The sequence below is a fragment of the Gallinula chloropus genome (genome assembly GCF_964237585.1).
Source record: "Gallinula chloropus genome assembly, contig: HAP1_SCAFFOLD_697, whole genome shotgun sequence".
Classification (NCBI taxonomy): domain Eukaryota; kingdom Metazoa; phylum Chordata; class Aves; order Gruiformes; family Rallidae; genus Gallinula; species Gallinula chloropus.
The window spans coordinates 1-17365 of record NW_028168704.1 but is presented as its reverse complement, the minus strand read 5'-3'; the positions used below and the strand labels follow the sequence as shown (position 1 = coordinate 17365).

At 59.4% G+C, this 17365-nt stretch overlaps 1 protein-coding gene across 1 annotated transcript; it reads right to left on the bottom strand.

The window, feature by feature from the left end:
• Positions 1–1469: 1469 nt before the first annotated feature.
• Positions 1470–16024, bottom strand: LOC311204244 (lysine-specific demethylase 5C; the record flags this gene model as incomplete). Its single annotated transcript, XM_084280696.1, has 15 exons — positions 1470–1655; positions 2191–2385; positions 4426–4545; positions 4639–4801; positions 4908–4996; positions 5792–5884; positions 5988–6146; positions 7442–7561; positions 9295–9453; positions 9580–9788; positions 12554–12677; positions 12784–12918; positions 13018–13188; positions 15693–15815; positions 15947–16024. Coding segments are annotated over 15 exons (2124 nt in total), but the record flags the coding sequence as incomplete, so codon positions are not given.
• Positions 16025–17365: the final 1341 nt, after the last annotated feature.

Genomic DNA, 17365 nt, shown 5'->3' with positions numbered 1-17365 from the left:
GGGGTAAGGAGGGGTTTGGGGGGGACAAGGAGGGGCAAGGAGGGGTTTGAGGGGGACAAGGAGGGGCAAGGAGGGGTTTGAGGGGGGACAAGGGGATGAAGAGGGGTTTCACCCCCCCAAAACCCCCAAGGAACCCTGGTAATACCCCCTAAAGCCCCCCAAAACCCCCAGGTAACCCCAGTAACACCCCCTAAACCCCTTAAAGCCCCCCAAACCATCCCCAAGTCCCCTCCCCAGGCCACCCCAAGTCCCCCTTCCCCCCTCAACCCATCCCCACATCCCCTCTCCCATCCTCACCCAAGCCCCGCATCACCCGAACCCCTCCAAAAACCCCCAAGGAACCCTGGTAACACCCCTAACCCCCTTAAACCCCCCAAACCATCCCAAGTCCCCTCTTTAGGCCACCCAAGTCCCCCATCCCTCTCCCATCCTCACCCACGCCCCGCATCACCCGAAACCCACCCTAAACACCCCCAAACCCCCAAGAAACCCTGGTAACACCCCCTAAAGCCCCAGGGAACCCCTGTAATACCCCCTACCCCCCTTAAACCCCCCAAACCATCCCCAAGTCCCCATCTCAGGCCACCCCAAGTCCCCCACCCCCTCTCCCAGCCTCATCCAAGCTCCGCATCACCCCGAAACCCACCCTAACCCCCCAAGAAACCCTGGTAACACCCCCTAACCCCCCAGGGAACCCCAGTAACACCCCCTAAACCCTTAAACCCCCCCCAAACCATCCCCAAGTCCCCTCCTCAGGCCACCCCAAGTCCCCTTCCCCGCTCAACCCATCCCCACATCCCCTCTCCCAGCCCCAACCAAGCCCTTCAGCACCCCGAAACCCACCCTAAACCCCCCCAAAACCCCCAAGGAACCCTGGTAACAACCCCTAAACCCCACCAAAACCCCCAGGGAACCCCAGTAACACCCCCTACCCCCCTTAAACTCCCCCAAACCATCCCCAAAGTCCCTCTTCCCCCCTCAACCCATCCCCACATCCCCTCTCCCAGCCTCATCCAAGCCCCGCATCACCCCGAAACCCACCCTAACCACCCCCCAAGGAACCCTGGTAACACCCCCTAACCCCCCAGGGAACCCCAGTAACACCCCCTAAACCTCTTAAACCCCCCCAAACCATCCCCAAGTCCCCTCCTCAGGCCACCCCAAGTCCCCCATCCCCTCTCCCATCCTCACCCAAGCCCCGCATCACCCCGAAACCCACCCTAAACCCCCCCGGAACCCTGGTAACACCCCCTACCCCCCATAAACCCTCCCCTACACCCCCAAGGAACCCTGGTAACACCACCTACCCCCCTTAAACTCCCCCAAACCATCCCCAAAGTCCCTCTTCCCCCCTCAACCCATCCCCACATCCCCTCTCCCAGCCCCAACCAAGCCCCGCATCACTCCGAAACCCACCCTAAACCCCCCCAAACTCCCTCTAACCCCCCCCCAAGGAGACCCCTCCCCTTTTACCTCAGGTACTGCTTGCTGCGGGGGCACTTGCAGAGGTCATCCATGTGGTAGAGGCAGACCAGGCACTGGGGACAGTCGTAACAGGCCAGGGCAGAGAGGAAACAGGTCGTCTTGCACTTGTCACACTGGCGCTCGTCGTCAGGCAGCAGCTCAAAGGCCTCTCGTTCGGCCTCTGTGATCCCCTGGGAGGAGACAGACCCCAATCTTAGACCCCCACCCTCACCAAACCAGCCTACACTTCACCTCAGTGGCGGTGGGGAGGTGGTAGGGGGGTGTTTGTCGCTCTTTTCTACCCTCAGAGGGAGCAGGATGGGGTGGGGAGGGTGGTTTAGTCCTCCTTTCGCACCCCTGCGGTGGTGGGGAGGTGGTTGGGGGGTTGTTTTCCCCCTTTCCACCCTCCCAGGAGGCAGAACAGGGTGGTAGGGGGGTTGTTTTCAACCTTCAAGGAGTTGGGGGGGTTGTTTTCCCCCTTTCCACCCTCCCAGGAGGCAGGATGGGGTAATGGGAGGGTTGTTCCCACCATTTCCACCCTCCCAGCAGGCAGGATGGGGTGGTTGGGGGGTTGTTTCACCCCTTTCCACCCTCCCAGGAGGCAGGATGGGGTAGTGGGAGGGTTGTTTTCCAAGGCTTGTCCCCCCCCCACCCATTTCCACCCTCACAGGAGGTGGGACAGGGCGGCTGGGGGGGTCATTTCCCCCCCTCCCCACCCATCCCCACCTTTTCCAGCAGGGCCTTGCGCAGCTTCCTCTCCTCCTGCACCAGGACAAACATCTCCTTGTGCACAGCAGCGGCCAGGTTGAGGTCCAGCTTCTCAGGGCAAGCTGCCATCTTGCAGATCAGCTCCTCGTGCGAGAAGACGCAGTAGCGGCGCAGGCGGCGGTAGTGCTCGATGCACTGACGGCCTGCAGGCAGCTGGGGGGCCAGGGCAACGAATTAGGGGGATAAAGTACCAGGATCTTACCCAAATCCCACTCAAATCCTACCAGGATCCCACCCAACCCCACCAGGATCCCACCCATCCCACCCCAGAACCCGCCGCAGAAGACGCGGTAGCAGCGCAGGCGGCCGTAGTGCTCGATGCACTGACGGCCCGCGGGCAGCTGGGGGGCCAGGGAACCAAATTAGGGGGGTAAAGTACCAAAATCCTAAGCATATCCCATCCAAATCCCACCAGGATTCCACCAAACCCCACCAGGATCCCACCCACCCCACCCCAGAACCCCCCGCAGAAGACGCAGTAGCGGCGCAGGCGGCCGTAGTGCTCGATGCACTGACGGCCTGCAGGCAGCTGGGGGGCCAGGGAACCAAATTAGGGGGGTAAAGCACCAAAATCCTAACCATATCCCATCCAAATCCCACCAGGATCACACCAAACCCCACCAGGATCCCACCCATCCCACCCCAGAACCCCCCGCAGAAGACGCAGTAGCAGCGCAGGCAGCCGTAATGCTCGATGCACCCACGGCCCGTGGGCAGCTGGGGGGCCAGGGCAACGAATTAGGGGGGTAAAGCACCAAAATCCTAACCATATCCCATCCAAATCCCACCAGGATCCCACCAAACCCCACCAGGATCCCACCCACCCCACCCCAGAACCCCCCGCAGAAGACGCAGTAGCGGCGCAGGCGGCGGTAGTGCTCGATGCACCCACGGCCCACGGGCAGCTGGGGGGACAGGGAACCAAATTAGGGGGGTAAAGTAACAGGATCTTACCCAAATCCCACCCAAACCCCACCATGATCCCACCAGGATCCCACCCACCCCACCCCAGAACCCCCCGCGGAAGACGCAGTAGCGGCGCAGGCGGCGGTAGTGCTCGATGCACTGACGGCCTGCAGGCAGCTGGGGGGCCAGGGAACCAAATTAGGGGGGTAAAGCACCAAAATCCTAACCATATCCCATCCAAATCCCACCAGGATCCCACCAAAACCCACCAGGATCCCACCCATCCCACCCCAGAACCCCCCGCAGAAGACGCAGTAGCGGCGCAGGCGGCCGTAGTGCTCGACGCACCCACGGCCCACGGGCAGCTGGGGGGACAGGGAACCAAATTAGGGGGGTAAAGTAACAGGATCTTACCCAAATCCCATTCAAATCCCACCAGGATCCCACCAAACCCCACCCTAGAACCCCCCTCAAAAGACACAGCAGCAGCCATAGTGCTCGATGCACTGGCGGCCCAGGGGCAGCTGGGCATGATGGGGGGAGTGGGCCACCAAATTAGGGGGACAAAGCACCAGGATCCCATCAGTATCCCACTAGGATCCTACCAGGATTCCACCCAAACCCCACTCAGAATCCCCATGGGAAATCCCATCAGAATCCTCACCAGGGATCCCACCACCCCAGGAATCCCCACCCCAAAATGCCCCCCAAACCCCACCAGAATCCCAACCCAAGAATTCCCACCCCAGGAATCCCATCTGGAACCCACCAGAACCCCACCCCAAGAATTCCCACCCCAGGACTCCCATCTGGAACCCACCAGAATCCCACCCCAAGAATTCCCACCCCAGGAATCCCATCTGGAACCCACCAGAATCCCACCCCAAGAATTCCCACCCCAGGACTCCCATCTGGAACCCACCAGAATCCCACCCCAAGAATTCCCACCCCAGGAATCCCCACCAGAATCTCCCCAAACCCCACCAGAATCCCACCCAGGGATCCCCCAACCCCAGAATTCCCCCCAAACCCCACCAGAATCCCACCCAGGGATCCCCATCCCAGAATTCCCCCAAATCCCACCAAGAATCCCAACCCCAGAAGCCCCCACCTAAGGAATCCCACCCCCAGGATCCCACCCCCACCCATCACATCCCCCCCTCCCCAAAACACAACCCCGGGGCGGCCGCTCGTCTCCAACCCCAGTGCCCCAAAAAATCCCCGTTCTCCCCCTGGATTTTTTGGGGTGCCACCCCCCCCTCAACCCCTGATTTTGGGGTGTCTCACCCAGTCAGCAGTGCAGAAGTTGACAGCCTCAGCAAAGTTGTAGCCCTGGTTGAAGCCGCTGTGGTAGGCTCGGGGGAAGGTGATGACAAACTCCCCGGCGCACTGGTTGGTCCGTACGACCTCGAGTGAGGAAGAGGAGGAGGAAAGGAGGAGTCAAGGGGGTTTTGGGAGGGGGGTAAAGGGGTTGTTGGAAGGGGTTTGAAGGTAACTCACAGGGACCCCGTGAGCCATGAGGGTGTTGGGGTTCATGAGGGTGACGAGCTGGTGGAGGAGGTCGGGTTGGCTCTCGAAGAGCTCGGGCGTCAGCTTCTTCATCACCTCCTCCAGGTGTTCGGCGGCGAAGGACGGGACGCCGTACCACGTTTTGGGCTCACCCCTGGGGTGTGGGGAGGGAAAAAAGGGGGGGAAAAAAAGGGGGAGGGGTGTAATAAGCTCAGGGGTACCCTAAATAAAGCTTTCTAGGTGTTGTGAACCCCCCTCACCAGTGGAGGTAGTTGATGGAGTAGCTCCAGTGGTCCTCGATGTGCCAGCAGAAGGCGGAGAAGACCATCCCCACGTAGAGCCAGGGCACCTTAATCATAGAGTCATAGAATGGGCTGGGTTGGGAGGGACCCCCAAGGATCACAGAGCTCCAACCCCCCTGCCACAGGCAGGGACACCAACCTCCAGGCCTGGAGCTACACAAGGCTGCCCAGGGCCCCATCCAACCTGGCCTTGGACACTCCCAGGGATGGATGGGGCACCCACCCCCTCTCTGGGCAGCCTGTTCCAGCCCCTCACCACTCTCTCTGTAAAAAACTTCCCCCTAATATCTCATCTAAACCTTCCCTCCTTTAGCTTTAGTCCATTCCCCCTTGTCCTGCCATTATCTGCTCTTTTAAAAAGTTGAATCCCCTCCTGTTCCTCTGTTCCCTTCAGGGACTGGGGGGCTGCAATGAGGTCCCCCCACAGCCTTCTCTTCTCCAGGCTGAACAAGCCCAGTTCCCTCAGCCTCTCTTTGTAGGGCAGGTGCTCCAGCCCTCTGAGCATCCTTGTGGCTCCTCTGAACCCTCTCCCAACAGTTCCACATCCTTGTATTGGAGGCCCCAGCTCTGGACACAGGACTCCAGATGGGGCCTCCTGAGGGCAGAGTAGAGAGGGACAATCCCCTCCCTGTCCCTGCTGCCACCCCTCTGCTGATGGAGCCCAGGATCCCATCAGCCCTACGAGCTGCAAGAGCCACTGCTGGCTCACGTCAAGCTTCTCATCCCACCACAATCCCCAAGTCCTTCTCAGCAGGGCTGCTCTCCAGGAGCTCTTCTCCCAGCCTGTGTCTGGGATTCTTCCATCAAGGCCATAAAAGCACCACAAACACACAGACAGGCACCTTCATCCCAGAGATGTCGGCGTTGATGTGGCAGAGGACCGACTGCTTCAGCACCGGCATCACGTTCAGGTTCCAACCGCTGCCCGCGTACTCCTGCGGGGCCAGGACGGACGGGTAGCGGGGTGGACAGACAGACAGGGGGGTCAGGGTGAGGAGGAGGGGGATGTGAAGTGTGTGGGGGGGTTGTTTCCCTCACCTCCTCCTCGGGGGACAGCTTGCGTTTGCCGTCGCTGATGGGGAAGCCGCTGCCGAACTCCTTGGAGTGGATGTCGGCGCCGTACTCCACGGTCACGTCCTCCTCGATGCTGTTCACCAGGCGCCAGAACTCCTTCTCCACCAGCTCTGTGGGCACCATCTGGGGAAGGGAGGAGGGGGAACAGGCCCCAAAATGAGGTGGGGTTAAGGGGAGGGGGGTTCTGGGGGGGAGTCCGGGTGGGGGTTCTGGGGAGGGAGTTATGGGTGGGATTCCGGGTGGGGGTTCTGGGGTGGGATCCTTGTGGGATTTCTGGGGTGGGTGCCCTGGGTGGGGGTTCTGGGGGGGGTTCTGGGGAGGGGGTCTGGTGGGTTTTCTGGGGGGAGGTCTGGGGAGGGGGTTCTGGGTGGGATTCCTGGGGGGGGTTCTGGGATGGGGGCCCTGGGTGGGGGTCTGGTGGGTTTCTGTGGGGCAGGTTCTGGTGGGATTTCTGGGGAAGGGTCTGGGAAGGGGGTTCTGGGTGGGATTCCAGGTGGGGGGTTCTGGGATGGGGGCTCTGGGTGGGATTCCGGGTGGAGGTTCTGGGGTGGGTGCCCTGGGTGGGGGTTCTGGGTGGGATCCTGGTGGGATTTCCGGGTGGATGCCCTGGGTGGGGGTCCTGGGGGAGGGGGTCTGGTGGGATTTCTGGGGGGAGGTCTGGGGAGGGGGTTCTGGGTGGGATTCCAGGTGGGGGTTCTGGGGTGGGTGTCTTGGGTGGGGGTTCTGGGGTGGGATCCTGGTGGGATTTCTAGGTGGGAGCCCTGGGTAGGGGTTCTGGGGAGGGGGTTCTGGGTGGCATTCCAGGTGGGAGTTCTGGGGTGGGGGTTCTGGTGGGATCCCGATGGGATTCAGGGAGGATCCCAGTGGGATCCTGGTGGGATTTCTGGGTGGGTGCCCTGGGTGGGGGTTCTGGGGAGGGGGGTCTGGTGGGATTTCTGGGTGGGGGCCCTGGGGTGGGATCCTGGTGGGATTTCTGGGTGGATGCCCTGGGTGGGGGTTCTGGGGAGGGGGTTCTGGGTGAGATTCTGGGAGGGGGTTCTGGGGTGGGGGCCCTGGGGTGGGATCCTGGTGGGATTTCTAGGTGGGTACCCTGGGTGGGGGTTCAGTGGGATTTCTGGGGGGAGGTCTAGGGATGGGGTTCTGGGAGGGGGTTCTGGGGTGAGGGCCCTGGCTGGGATTCCTGGGGTGACCTCTGGGTGTGGTCCCAGGGTGGGATTTGGGTGGGATTCTGGTAGTTCACCCCCCTACCCTGCGCGTGGGGGCTGGTGTGTGAGGCAGGATAAAGCGGGTTGGGGTGCCCCGAGGGTGTCTCGGGGGGCCCTGGGGGTGTCTCGGGGGGGGGTCAGGATGTCCCTGGGGCTGTCCCAAAGGGGGTGGGGGTGTCCTGGGGGTGTCCCTGGGGGTCCTGGGGTGCTCACATGGACAGGCATGTTGAAGTAGTCGGCTTTGAAGGAGTCAGCCATCTCCCCAAAGCTCTGCAGGGTGTACTCCCGCGTCGCCTGTTCGAAGCCGAAAGCCTCCGGCGGCCTCTTGCACTCCTGGGGGGGGTAGGGGGGGAAGAAAAAGGGGGGTGGGGGGGGCACAGGGGGAGTTAGAGGAGAAAGGGGAGGGGGGAGAAGGGGGGGCAGACCCCTCAATATCAGGGATGGAGTATTGGGGGGTCGCTGATGTGGAGGTGGGGGAGGTGGAGTGATGGCAGCGGGGTGCTGAGCGCTGTGGATGGGACAGGAGGGGTCCCCAGCTCAGTGTGGGGGGGTTAAATTGGGGGGGGGGGGGGGCTAAAGAGACACGGGGGGGGGCTAAAGAGACACGGGGGGGGCTAAAGAGACACGGGGGGGGGCTAAAGAGACACGGGGGGGGGCTAAAGAGACACGGGGGGGGCTAAAGAGACACGGGGGGGGGCTAAAGAGACACGGGGGGGGGCTAAAGAGACACGGGGGGGGGGCTAAAGAGACACGGGGGGGGGCTAAAGAGACACGGGGGGGGCTAAAGAGACACGGGGGGGGCTAAAGAGACACGGGGGGGGGCTACAGAGACACGGGGGGGGGCTACAGAGACACGGGGGGGGGCTACAGAGACACGGGGGGGGGCTACAGAGACACGGGGGGGGGCCACAGAGACACGGGGGGGGCCACAGAGACACGGGGGGGGGCCACAGAGACACGGGGGGGGGCCACAGAGACACGGGGGGGGGGCCACAGAGACACGGGGGGGGCCACAGAGACACGGGGGGGGGCCACAGAGACACGGGGGGGGCCACAGAGACACGGGGGGGGCCACAGAGACACGGGGGGGGCCACAGAGACACGGGGGGGGCCACAGAGACACGGGGGGGGGCCACAGAGACACGGGGGGGGGCCACAGAGACACGGGGGGGGCCACAGAGACACGGGGGGGGCCACAGAGACACGGGGGGGGGCCACAGAGACACGGGGGGGGGCCACAGAGACACGGGGGGGGCCACAGAGACACGGGGGGGCCACAGAGACACGGGGGGGGCCACAGAGACACGGGGGGGGCCACAGAGACACGGGGGGGGCCACAGAGACACGGGGGGGGCCACAGAGACACGGGGGGGGCCACAGAGACACGGGGGGGGGCCACAGAGACACGGGGGGGGCCACAGAGACACGGGGGGGGCCACAGAGACACGGGGGGGGGCCACAGAGACACGGGGGGGGCCACAGAGACACGGGGGGGGGCCACAGAGACACGGGGGGGGCCACAGAGACACGGGGGGGCCACAGAGACACGGGGGGGGCCACAGAGACACGGGGGGGGCCACAGAGACACGGGGGGGGCCACAGAGACACGGGGGGGGGCCACAGAGACACGGGGGGGGGCCACAGAGACACGGGGGGGGGCCACAGAGACACGGGGGGGGCCACAGAGACACGGGGGGGGCCACAGAGACACGGGGGGGGCCACAGAGACACGGGGGGGGCTACAGAGACACGGGGGGGGCTACAGAGACACGGGGGGGGCTACAGAGACACGGGGGGGGCTACAGAGACACGGGGGGGGCTACAGAGACACGGGGGGGGCTACAGAGACACGGGGGGGGCTACAGAGACACGGGGGGGGCTAAAGACAGATGGGGGGTTCTCCAGCCCCACAGACAGGGCACGGGGTGGGTGGGATCTGAGGGGTCCTCAGGCCGGGTGCTGAGTCGGGGGGTGCCCGGCTCTGGAGATAAGAGGGTAGGGGATGCGCTACAGGTTTTTTGGGGGGGGGTGTGTGGGGGTGTGGGGGGTTCCCCCCAGTTCCTCACCGCCATGACACACTTGGGGCAGCGCCAGATGCCCTTGGGGATTTCGGGGAGGGGCGGGAGGAGGCAGAAGATGTGGTAGTTGTCGTCGCAACCGTCGCAGAGCAACAGCTTGTCATCCTCATCCCCCCGCGAGCAGATCCGGCAGATGTAGGAATCCACCTGGATGGGAGGGACACAGGGGTGGGGGGGAGGAGGGGGGGGCGCTGAGCTCGTTTTGGGGAGGGGGATTAAAGGAGGAGGGGGGCTAAGGGGGTGTGAGGGGGGCCGTGGAGGTCGCGTACTCACGAACTGGCTGTTGCTGTGGCTGCGGCGCAGGCGCATGGTCATCTTGGTGCAGGGCTCGGGGCTGTGGCGCAGCTCCTCCTTCCCCCCCCCTCCTTCCAGGAACGGGCGCGGTGGCGGCGACGCCGCCGACGCCGCCTCCGCTTTGGTATCGGAGAGCGGGGGCTCCTCCTTCACCACCACCGTGGGGGGACACTCGGGACCTTCTTTGTCTGAGGGGAGAGGAGATGGGGAGAGGTCAGGGAGAGATTGGGAAAGGGGGGGAAAGGGGTCAGTAAAGGTGGAAAAAGTGGGGAAAAGGGGGTCAATGAAGGTGGGAAAAGGTGAATAAAGGTGGAAAAAGGGGATAAATAGGTGACTACAAGTTTAAAAAGGGGGGAAAAGGGGTCAATAAAGGTGGAAAAAGAGGGAAAAGGGGTCAATAAAGGTGGAAAAAGAGGGAAAAGGGGTCAATAAAGGTGGAAAAAGGGGGGAAGGTGAATAAAGGTTGAAAAAGAGGAAAAATAGGTGACTAAGAGTTTATAAAGGGGGGAAAAGGGGTCAATAAGGGTGGAAAAAGGGGGAAAAGGGGTCAATAAAGGTGGAAAAAGGGGGGAACGGGGTCAATCAAGGTGGAAAAAGGGGGGGAAAGGTGAATAAAGGTTGAAAAAGGGGAAAAATAGGTGACTAAGAGTTTAAAAAGGGGGGAAAAGGGGTCGATAAGGGTGGAAAAAGGGGGAAAAGGGGTCAATAAGGGTGGAAAAAGGGGGAAAAGGGGTCAATAAGGGTGGAAAAAGGGGGAAAAGGGGTCAATAAGGGTGGAAAAAGGGGGAAAAGGGGTCAATAAGGGTGGAAAAAGGGGGAAAAGGGGTCAATAAGGGTGGAAAAAGGGGGAAAAGGGGTCAATAAGGGTGGAAAAAGGGGGAAAAGGGGTCAATAAGGGTGGAAAAAGGGGGGAAAGGGGTCAATAAGGGTGGAAAAAGGGGGAAAAGGGGTCAATAAGGGTGGAAAAAGGGGGAAAAGGGGTCAATAAGGGTGGAAAAAGGGGGAAAAGGGGTCAATAAGGGTGGAAAAAGGGGGGAAAGGGGTCAATAAAGGTGGAAAAAGGGGAAAAATAGGTGACTAAAAGTTTTAAAAAGGGGGAAAAAGGGGTCAATAAAGGGGGAAAAGGGGAAAAATAGGTGACTAAAAGTTTTAAAAAGGGGGGAAAGGGGTCGATACGGGTGCAAAAAGGGGGGAAAGGGGTCGATACGGGTGCAAAAAGGGGGGAAAGGGGTCGATACGGGTGCAAAAAGGGGGGAAAGGGGTCGATACGGGTGCAAAAAGGGGGGAAAGGGGTCGATACGGGTGCAAAAAGGGGGGAAAGGGGTCGATACGGGTGCAAAAAGGGGGGAAAGGGGTCGATACGGGTGCAAAAAGGGGGGAAAGGGGTCGATACGGGTGCAAAAAGGGGGGAAAGGGGTCGATACGGGTGCAAAAAGGGGGGGAAAGGTGAATAAAGGTTGAAAAAGGGGGAAAATAGGTGACTAAGAGTTTAAAAAAGGGGGAAAAGGGGTCAATAAAGGTTGAAAAAGGGAGAAAAAGGTGACTAAAGGTTTAAAAAGGGCGAAAGAGGGAAATAAAGGTATAAAAAGAGGTGAATAAGTGTTTAAGAAAGTGTGAAAAGAGGTAAATAAAGTTTCAAGAAGGGGGAAAGAGATGAATAAAGATTTAAAATGTGTAAAAGGAGATGAATAAGTGTTTAAAAAGGGGTAAAAATGGTGAATAAAGGTTTAAGAAGGGAGAAAGAGGGGAACAAAGGTTTAAAAAGGGGGAAAAAAGGATTAATAAAGGTTTAAAGAGGGGGGAAAGGGATCAACAGAGGTTTAAAAAGGGAGAAAAGAGGAACAGAAGTTTAAAAAGGGGAAAAATAAGTGCCTGAAAGTTTAAAAAGGGGGAAAAAGAGGTGAATAAAGGTTTAGAAAGGGGGAAAGAGAGGCCAATAAAGGTTTAAGAAGGAGGATGAAGGTGAATAAAGGTGTAAAAAGAGGTGAATAAAGTTCCAAGAAGGGAAAAATAAATGAATAAAGGTTTAAAGAGGGAGAAAGAGGGGAATAAAGGTTTAAGAAGGGGTAAAAGGAACTCAATAAAAGTTTAAAAAGGGTAAAAAGAGATTAATAAAGGTTTAAAAAGGAGGGAAAGGTGTCAATAAAGGTTTAAAAAGGGAAAAGAGGTGACTAAAAGTTTAGCAACAGGGAAAAAGAGGTAAATAAAGGTTTAAAAAGGGGGAAAAAAGTGTGAATAAATGTTTAAGAGGCGGGAAAGAGGGGAATAAAGGTTTAAGAAGGGGTAAAAGGAAGTCAACAGATGTTTAAAAATGAGTAAACAGAGGTGACTGAAGGCTTAGAAAGGGGGAAGAGAGAAATGAAAGCTTAAAAAGTGAGGGAAAAAGGTGAATAAAGGTTTATAAAGGGGGGAAAAAGGTGAATAAAAGTTTAAAAAGGGGGGAAAAAGGTGAATAAAAGTTTAAAAAGGGGGGAAAAAGGTGAATAAAAGTTTAAAAAGGAGAGAAAAGGTGAAAAGGTTTTAAAAAAGGGGGAAAAGGATGAATAAAGGCTTAAAAAGGGGGCAAAAAGGATGAATAAAGGCTTAAAAAGGGGGCAAAAAGGATGAATAAAGGCTTAAAAAGGGGGCAAAAAGGATGAATAAAGGCTTAAAAAGGGGGCAAAAAGGATGAATAAAGGCTTAAAAAGGGGGCAAAAAGGATGAATAAAGGCTTAAAAAGGGGGGGAAAAGGTGAATAAAGGCTTAAAAAGGGGGGGAAAAGGTGACTAAAGGGGTAAAAAGGGGGGGAAAAGGTGAATAAAGGCTTAGAAAGGGGGGAAAAAGGTGAATAAAGGCTTAGAAAGGGGGGGAAAGGTGACTAAAGGCTTAGAAAGGGGGGAAAAAGGTGACTAAAGGGGTAAAAAGGGGAAGGGGAGCACACCCAGAGGAGTTTCCCCCCCCTCCCACACTCTACCTTTCTTCCTGAGGGTCTTATCTTTGGCCACCAAACCCAAGCCCAACATCTTGGGGCCGGCGCCGTAGATCTGGAGCTTCTTCAGCTCGGGGTTCTTCTCGATGTCTTCCTCAGTGGGTTCAGGCTGGAAACAGGGGGGAAAGAAGAGAGAAAACCCCTCAAAATAGGGTTTTTTGGGGGAAAAGGCTGGTTTTTGGTGTGTTTTTAGGGGAAAGGAGGGTGTTGCTGACCTCCTGCTGCAGGCGCTTGGCGCGCCGGCCGTAGCTGTTGAATTTGGAGGGTTGGACAGACTGTCTGAGGGGGATGCTGTGGGGTTTGTACTCGCGGTCCTTCTCCTCGCTCTCGAAGGGGCGTGTGTTGCACTGCTGGAAAAACAACCCCCACAAAGACAATTCAAGGTGTTGGAGGCCCCTTAAAACCATTTGATCCCCTTTTTTAAGGTGTGGGGAGGGTGTTTTCCTCACCACCAGGTTGGCACCCGACTGGTACATCTCGTAGGGGTAGATGATGCGCTCGTAGTGGGCGCGGAGGAGGGAGCCGATGTTCTTCCCCGAGGGGTAGGCAAGGCGTTGGGCCACCCGCGCCCAGCGCCGGTCCTTGCAGATGGCCTCGTAGCCCCCCTCTTCCATCACCACCTGAGGAGGGGGGAAAAAGAGGAGGGGGGAAAAAAAGGGGGGAGATTTGGGGAGGGGGATGGAGGAAACAGGGAGATAAGGAAACCTCTGAGTCCCAGCCGGGTGAAGGACCCACCTAATTCACCCCCCTGATCTCAAAGACACCTCCACACACACACAAAGACCCCCCTGATTGACCCAAATGCCACCCAAACACCCCTCCAAGAACAGCCTGTCTGGATAAAGGGCCCCTGATTCAATCAAATCCCACCCAAACACCCACCCTTCCTAGATAAGGGACCCCCAATTCACCCAAATCCCACCCAAACACCCACCCTTCCTAGATAAGGGACCCCCAAATCACCCAAATCCCACCCAAACACCCACCCTTCCTAGATAAGGGACCCCCAATTCACCCAAATCCCACCCAAACACCCACCCTTCCTAGATAAGGGACCCCCAATTCACCCAAATCCCACCCAAACACCCACCCTTCCTAGATATGGGACCCCCAAATCACCCAACCACCTCCTCATCCAGATAAAGGACCCCCAATTCACCCAAATCCCACCCAAACACCCACCCTTCCTAGATAAGGGACCCCCAATTCACCCAAATCCCAAATCCCATCCAAACATCGCCCCCACACACACCCCACCCAGATATGGGACCCCAATTCACCCAAATCCCACCCAAACACCCACCCTTCCTAGATAAGGGACCCCCAATTCACCCAACCACCTCCTCATCCAGATAAAGGACCCCCAAATCACCCAAATCCCACCCAAACACCCACCCTTCCTAGATAAGGGACCCCCAATTCACCCAACCACCTCCTCATCCAGATAAAGGACCCCCAACTCACCCAAATCCCACCCAAACACCCACCCTTCCTAGATATGGCACCCCCAATTCACCCAAATCCCACCCAAACATCCACCCCCACACACCCCCCTTCCAGATAAGAGACCCCTGATTCACCCAACCACCCCCCCACCCAGATAAAGGACCCCCAACTCACACAAATCCCACCCAAACACACACCCCCTCCCACCTGGATAAGGGGCCCCCAATTCACCCACCCTCCCCCCCTCAGAAAAAGGACCCCCCAATTCACCCAACCCCCCCCCTCCCAGATATGGGACCCCCGATTCACCCAACCCCCCCCCCCCCCCCAGATATGGGACCCCCGATTCACCCACCCCCCCCCCCCCAGATATGGGACCCCCGATTCACCCAACCCCCCCACACCCAGATACGGGACCCCCAATTCACCCAAAAACCCCCCTACTCAGATAAAAGGACCCCCCCACTTCACTCAAACCAACCCAAACACCCCCCACCCAAATAAACCCCCCCAATTCACCTAAGTCCCACCCAAACCCCCACATCTCCCCCCCATAACACCCCACCCAGATAAAAGACCCCTTACCCATAAAAAGGACCCCTCAATTCATCCAACCCCACCCCAAACTCCCCCAACCCCACCCTAAACCCCACCCCCCCACCCTAAACTCCCCCTACCCCACCCTAACCCCCCACCCCACCCTAAACTCCCCCTACCCCACCCTAACCTCCCACCCCAAACTCCCCCTACCCCACCCTAACCCCCCACCCCACCCTAAACTCCCCCTACCCCACCCTAACCCCCCACCCCACCCTAAACTCCCCCTACCCCACCCTAACCCCCCATCCCACCCTAAACTCCCCCTCCCCCCACCCCAACCCTCCCATCCCACCCCAAACTCCCCCTACCCCACCCCAAACTCCCCCTACCCCACCCCAAACTCCCCCTACCCCACCCCAAACTCCCCCTACCCCACCCTAACCCCCCATCCCACCCCAAACCCCCATCCCACCCTAAACTCCCCCTCACCCCACCCCAAACCCCCATCCCACCCCAAACTCCCCCTACCCCACCCCAAACTCCCCCTACCCCACCCTAAACTCCCCCCACCCCACCCTAAACTCCCCCCACCCCCACCCTAACCCCCCCATCCCACCCTAAACTCCCCCTCCCCCCACCCCAACCCTCCCATCCCACCCTAAACCCCCCTACCCCACCCTAACCCCCCATCCCACCCTAAACCCCCCTACCCCACCCTAACCCCCCATCCCACCCTAAACTCCCCCTCACCCCACCCCAAACCCCCATCCCACCCTAAACTCCCCCTCACCCCACCCCAAACCCCCATCCCACCCTAAACTCCCCCCATCCCACCCCAAACTCCCCCTACCCCACCCTAACCCCCCATCCCACCCCAAACTCCCCCTACCCCACCCTAACCCCCCATCCCACCCCAAACTCCCCCTCACCCCACCCCAAACTCCCCCTACCCCACCCCAAACTCCCCCTACCCCACCCCAAACTCCCCCTACCCCACCCCAAACTCCCCCTACCCCACCCCAAACTCCCCCTACCCCACCCTAACCCCCCATCCCACCCTAAACTCCCCCTCACCCCACCCCAAACCCCCCCACCCTAAACTCCCCCCACCCCACCCCAAAACCCCCCATCCCAAGACCTTGCTGAGGCTGTAGAGGTCGAGGATGCGTCGCTCCACGTTGGGAATCTTGAGGGAGGATCCCTGGATTTCCCAAAACTTGGCGATCTGGTCCAGGTAATTGAGCTTCACCCGGGTCTGCGCCTGTCCGGAGGGGTGTGGGGGGGAGAAGGAGGGAATGGGGGGGTCTGTGAGGCTTGAGGGCACCCCAAAATCAGCTGGGGATGTGAAATAGGGGGGGGGGGAAAGGATGGGGTTGTCCCTCCCACGCTCACCTCCAGCTCGTTGAGCCGCTGGATGCGGGGGGTGAACCTGAAGTTGTCCACTTCCACGGCGAAGGGCGGCTGCCAGTCCTGGGGAGATGATGGGGGGGGGGTTTAACAGCCATATGACCCCCAAATTTGGGTACCAGGAGCACCCCTTGTTGAAGGGGATGGCTTATTTTTGGGGGGGGGAGGGAGGTGATGACGCCAGCACGGCGGCGACCAACCCTCCCCGGAAGCTCTTCTCCACCCCGTCAAGCTGGGGGGACCGGATCAGCCTGTACCCCCCCCCCTTTCCTCTCCCCAGCCAAAACACCCCCCCCCAAATCGAGAATAGGGGGTCAAAAGCCCCCCTAAAGCTCAACAAGGAAGGGGGGGGGCATGATGCAACCCCCGTGCCATGCGTGTCCCCCCACCCCAAAACCCCGACAGGAAACAAGGCGTGAAGAAGAAGGGGGGGGGGGGGGGCTGAGTTATCCCCCCTATTGTATCCCCCCCCCCAAAAAGCTGTCCCCCAAAGGGGTTCTGCTCAAGTTGGGGACCCCCCCGGCTCTGGCTGGGCTCCCCCCCGTCGCTCTCCAGACAAAGGCTCGGCGGTGGCAGCCATATTGGCCGTGTCACTGTTGTTGTTGTGAGGGCCGGCGTGGGGAGAGGGGGGGGGGGGAGAGGAGAAAGGGGGGGTCACACAAGCACAGAGACCCCCCCCCCCAATTCCCTTAGGGGGATCAGTTATTCACACCCCCCCCCTCTACCCCCCCCCCCAATATCCGGCACAAGACTGAGGCCTTGGGGGGCTGGGGGGGGGGATAAGGGGACCTTCCCCCCCCCCCCCACCCTGGGGGTCTGGACTGCACAAGAGCCCCAAAATTCAGCCCCTGGGGGGGTCCCCAGTCTAAGTTCCCCCCCAAGGTTGAGGGGGGTACTTACCCCACATCAGGGGGGTACTTAACCCACATCAGGGGGGTATTTAACCCACATCAGGGGGGTATTTACCCTCCATATAGGGGGGTATTTACCCTCCATATAGGGGGGGTATTTACCCTCCCTGGTTTAAGGATCCCCCCCCCCCAGGAAAGTAGGTCCGAACCCCAATAGCTCAGGTATTCACCCCAAAACACACCCCACCCCCCCCAAATTATTTAACACCCCCCCCCCCCGCAAAGGGGGTTCCCCCTCCCCCCTGTGCTTTGGGGGTATTTACCCACCGAAGGGGGTATTTAGCCCCAGAACAGAAGAGTGTGGGGACATTGGGGGGGGGGGATTATCCCCCTAAGAGGCAATTAACCCCCCCTAAATGAGATTAAATACCCCCCCAGGGGGTAATTACCCCCCTCAATGGGCAGATACCCCCCCCCAAATAGGAAGATACCCCCGAGGGGGGGGGGGCAACCAAGATTAGGATAGATGGGGGTGGGGGTAATTAAACCCTCC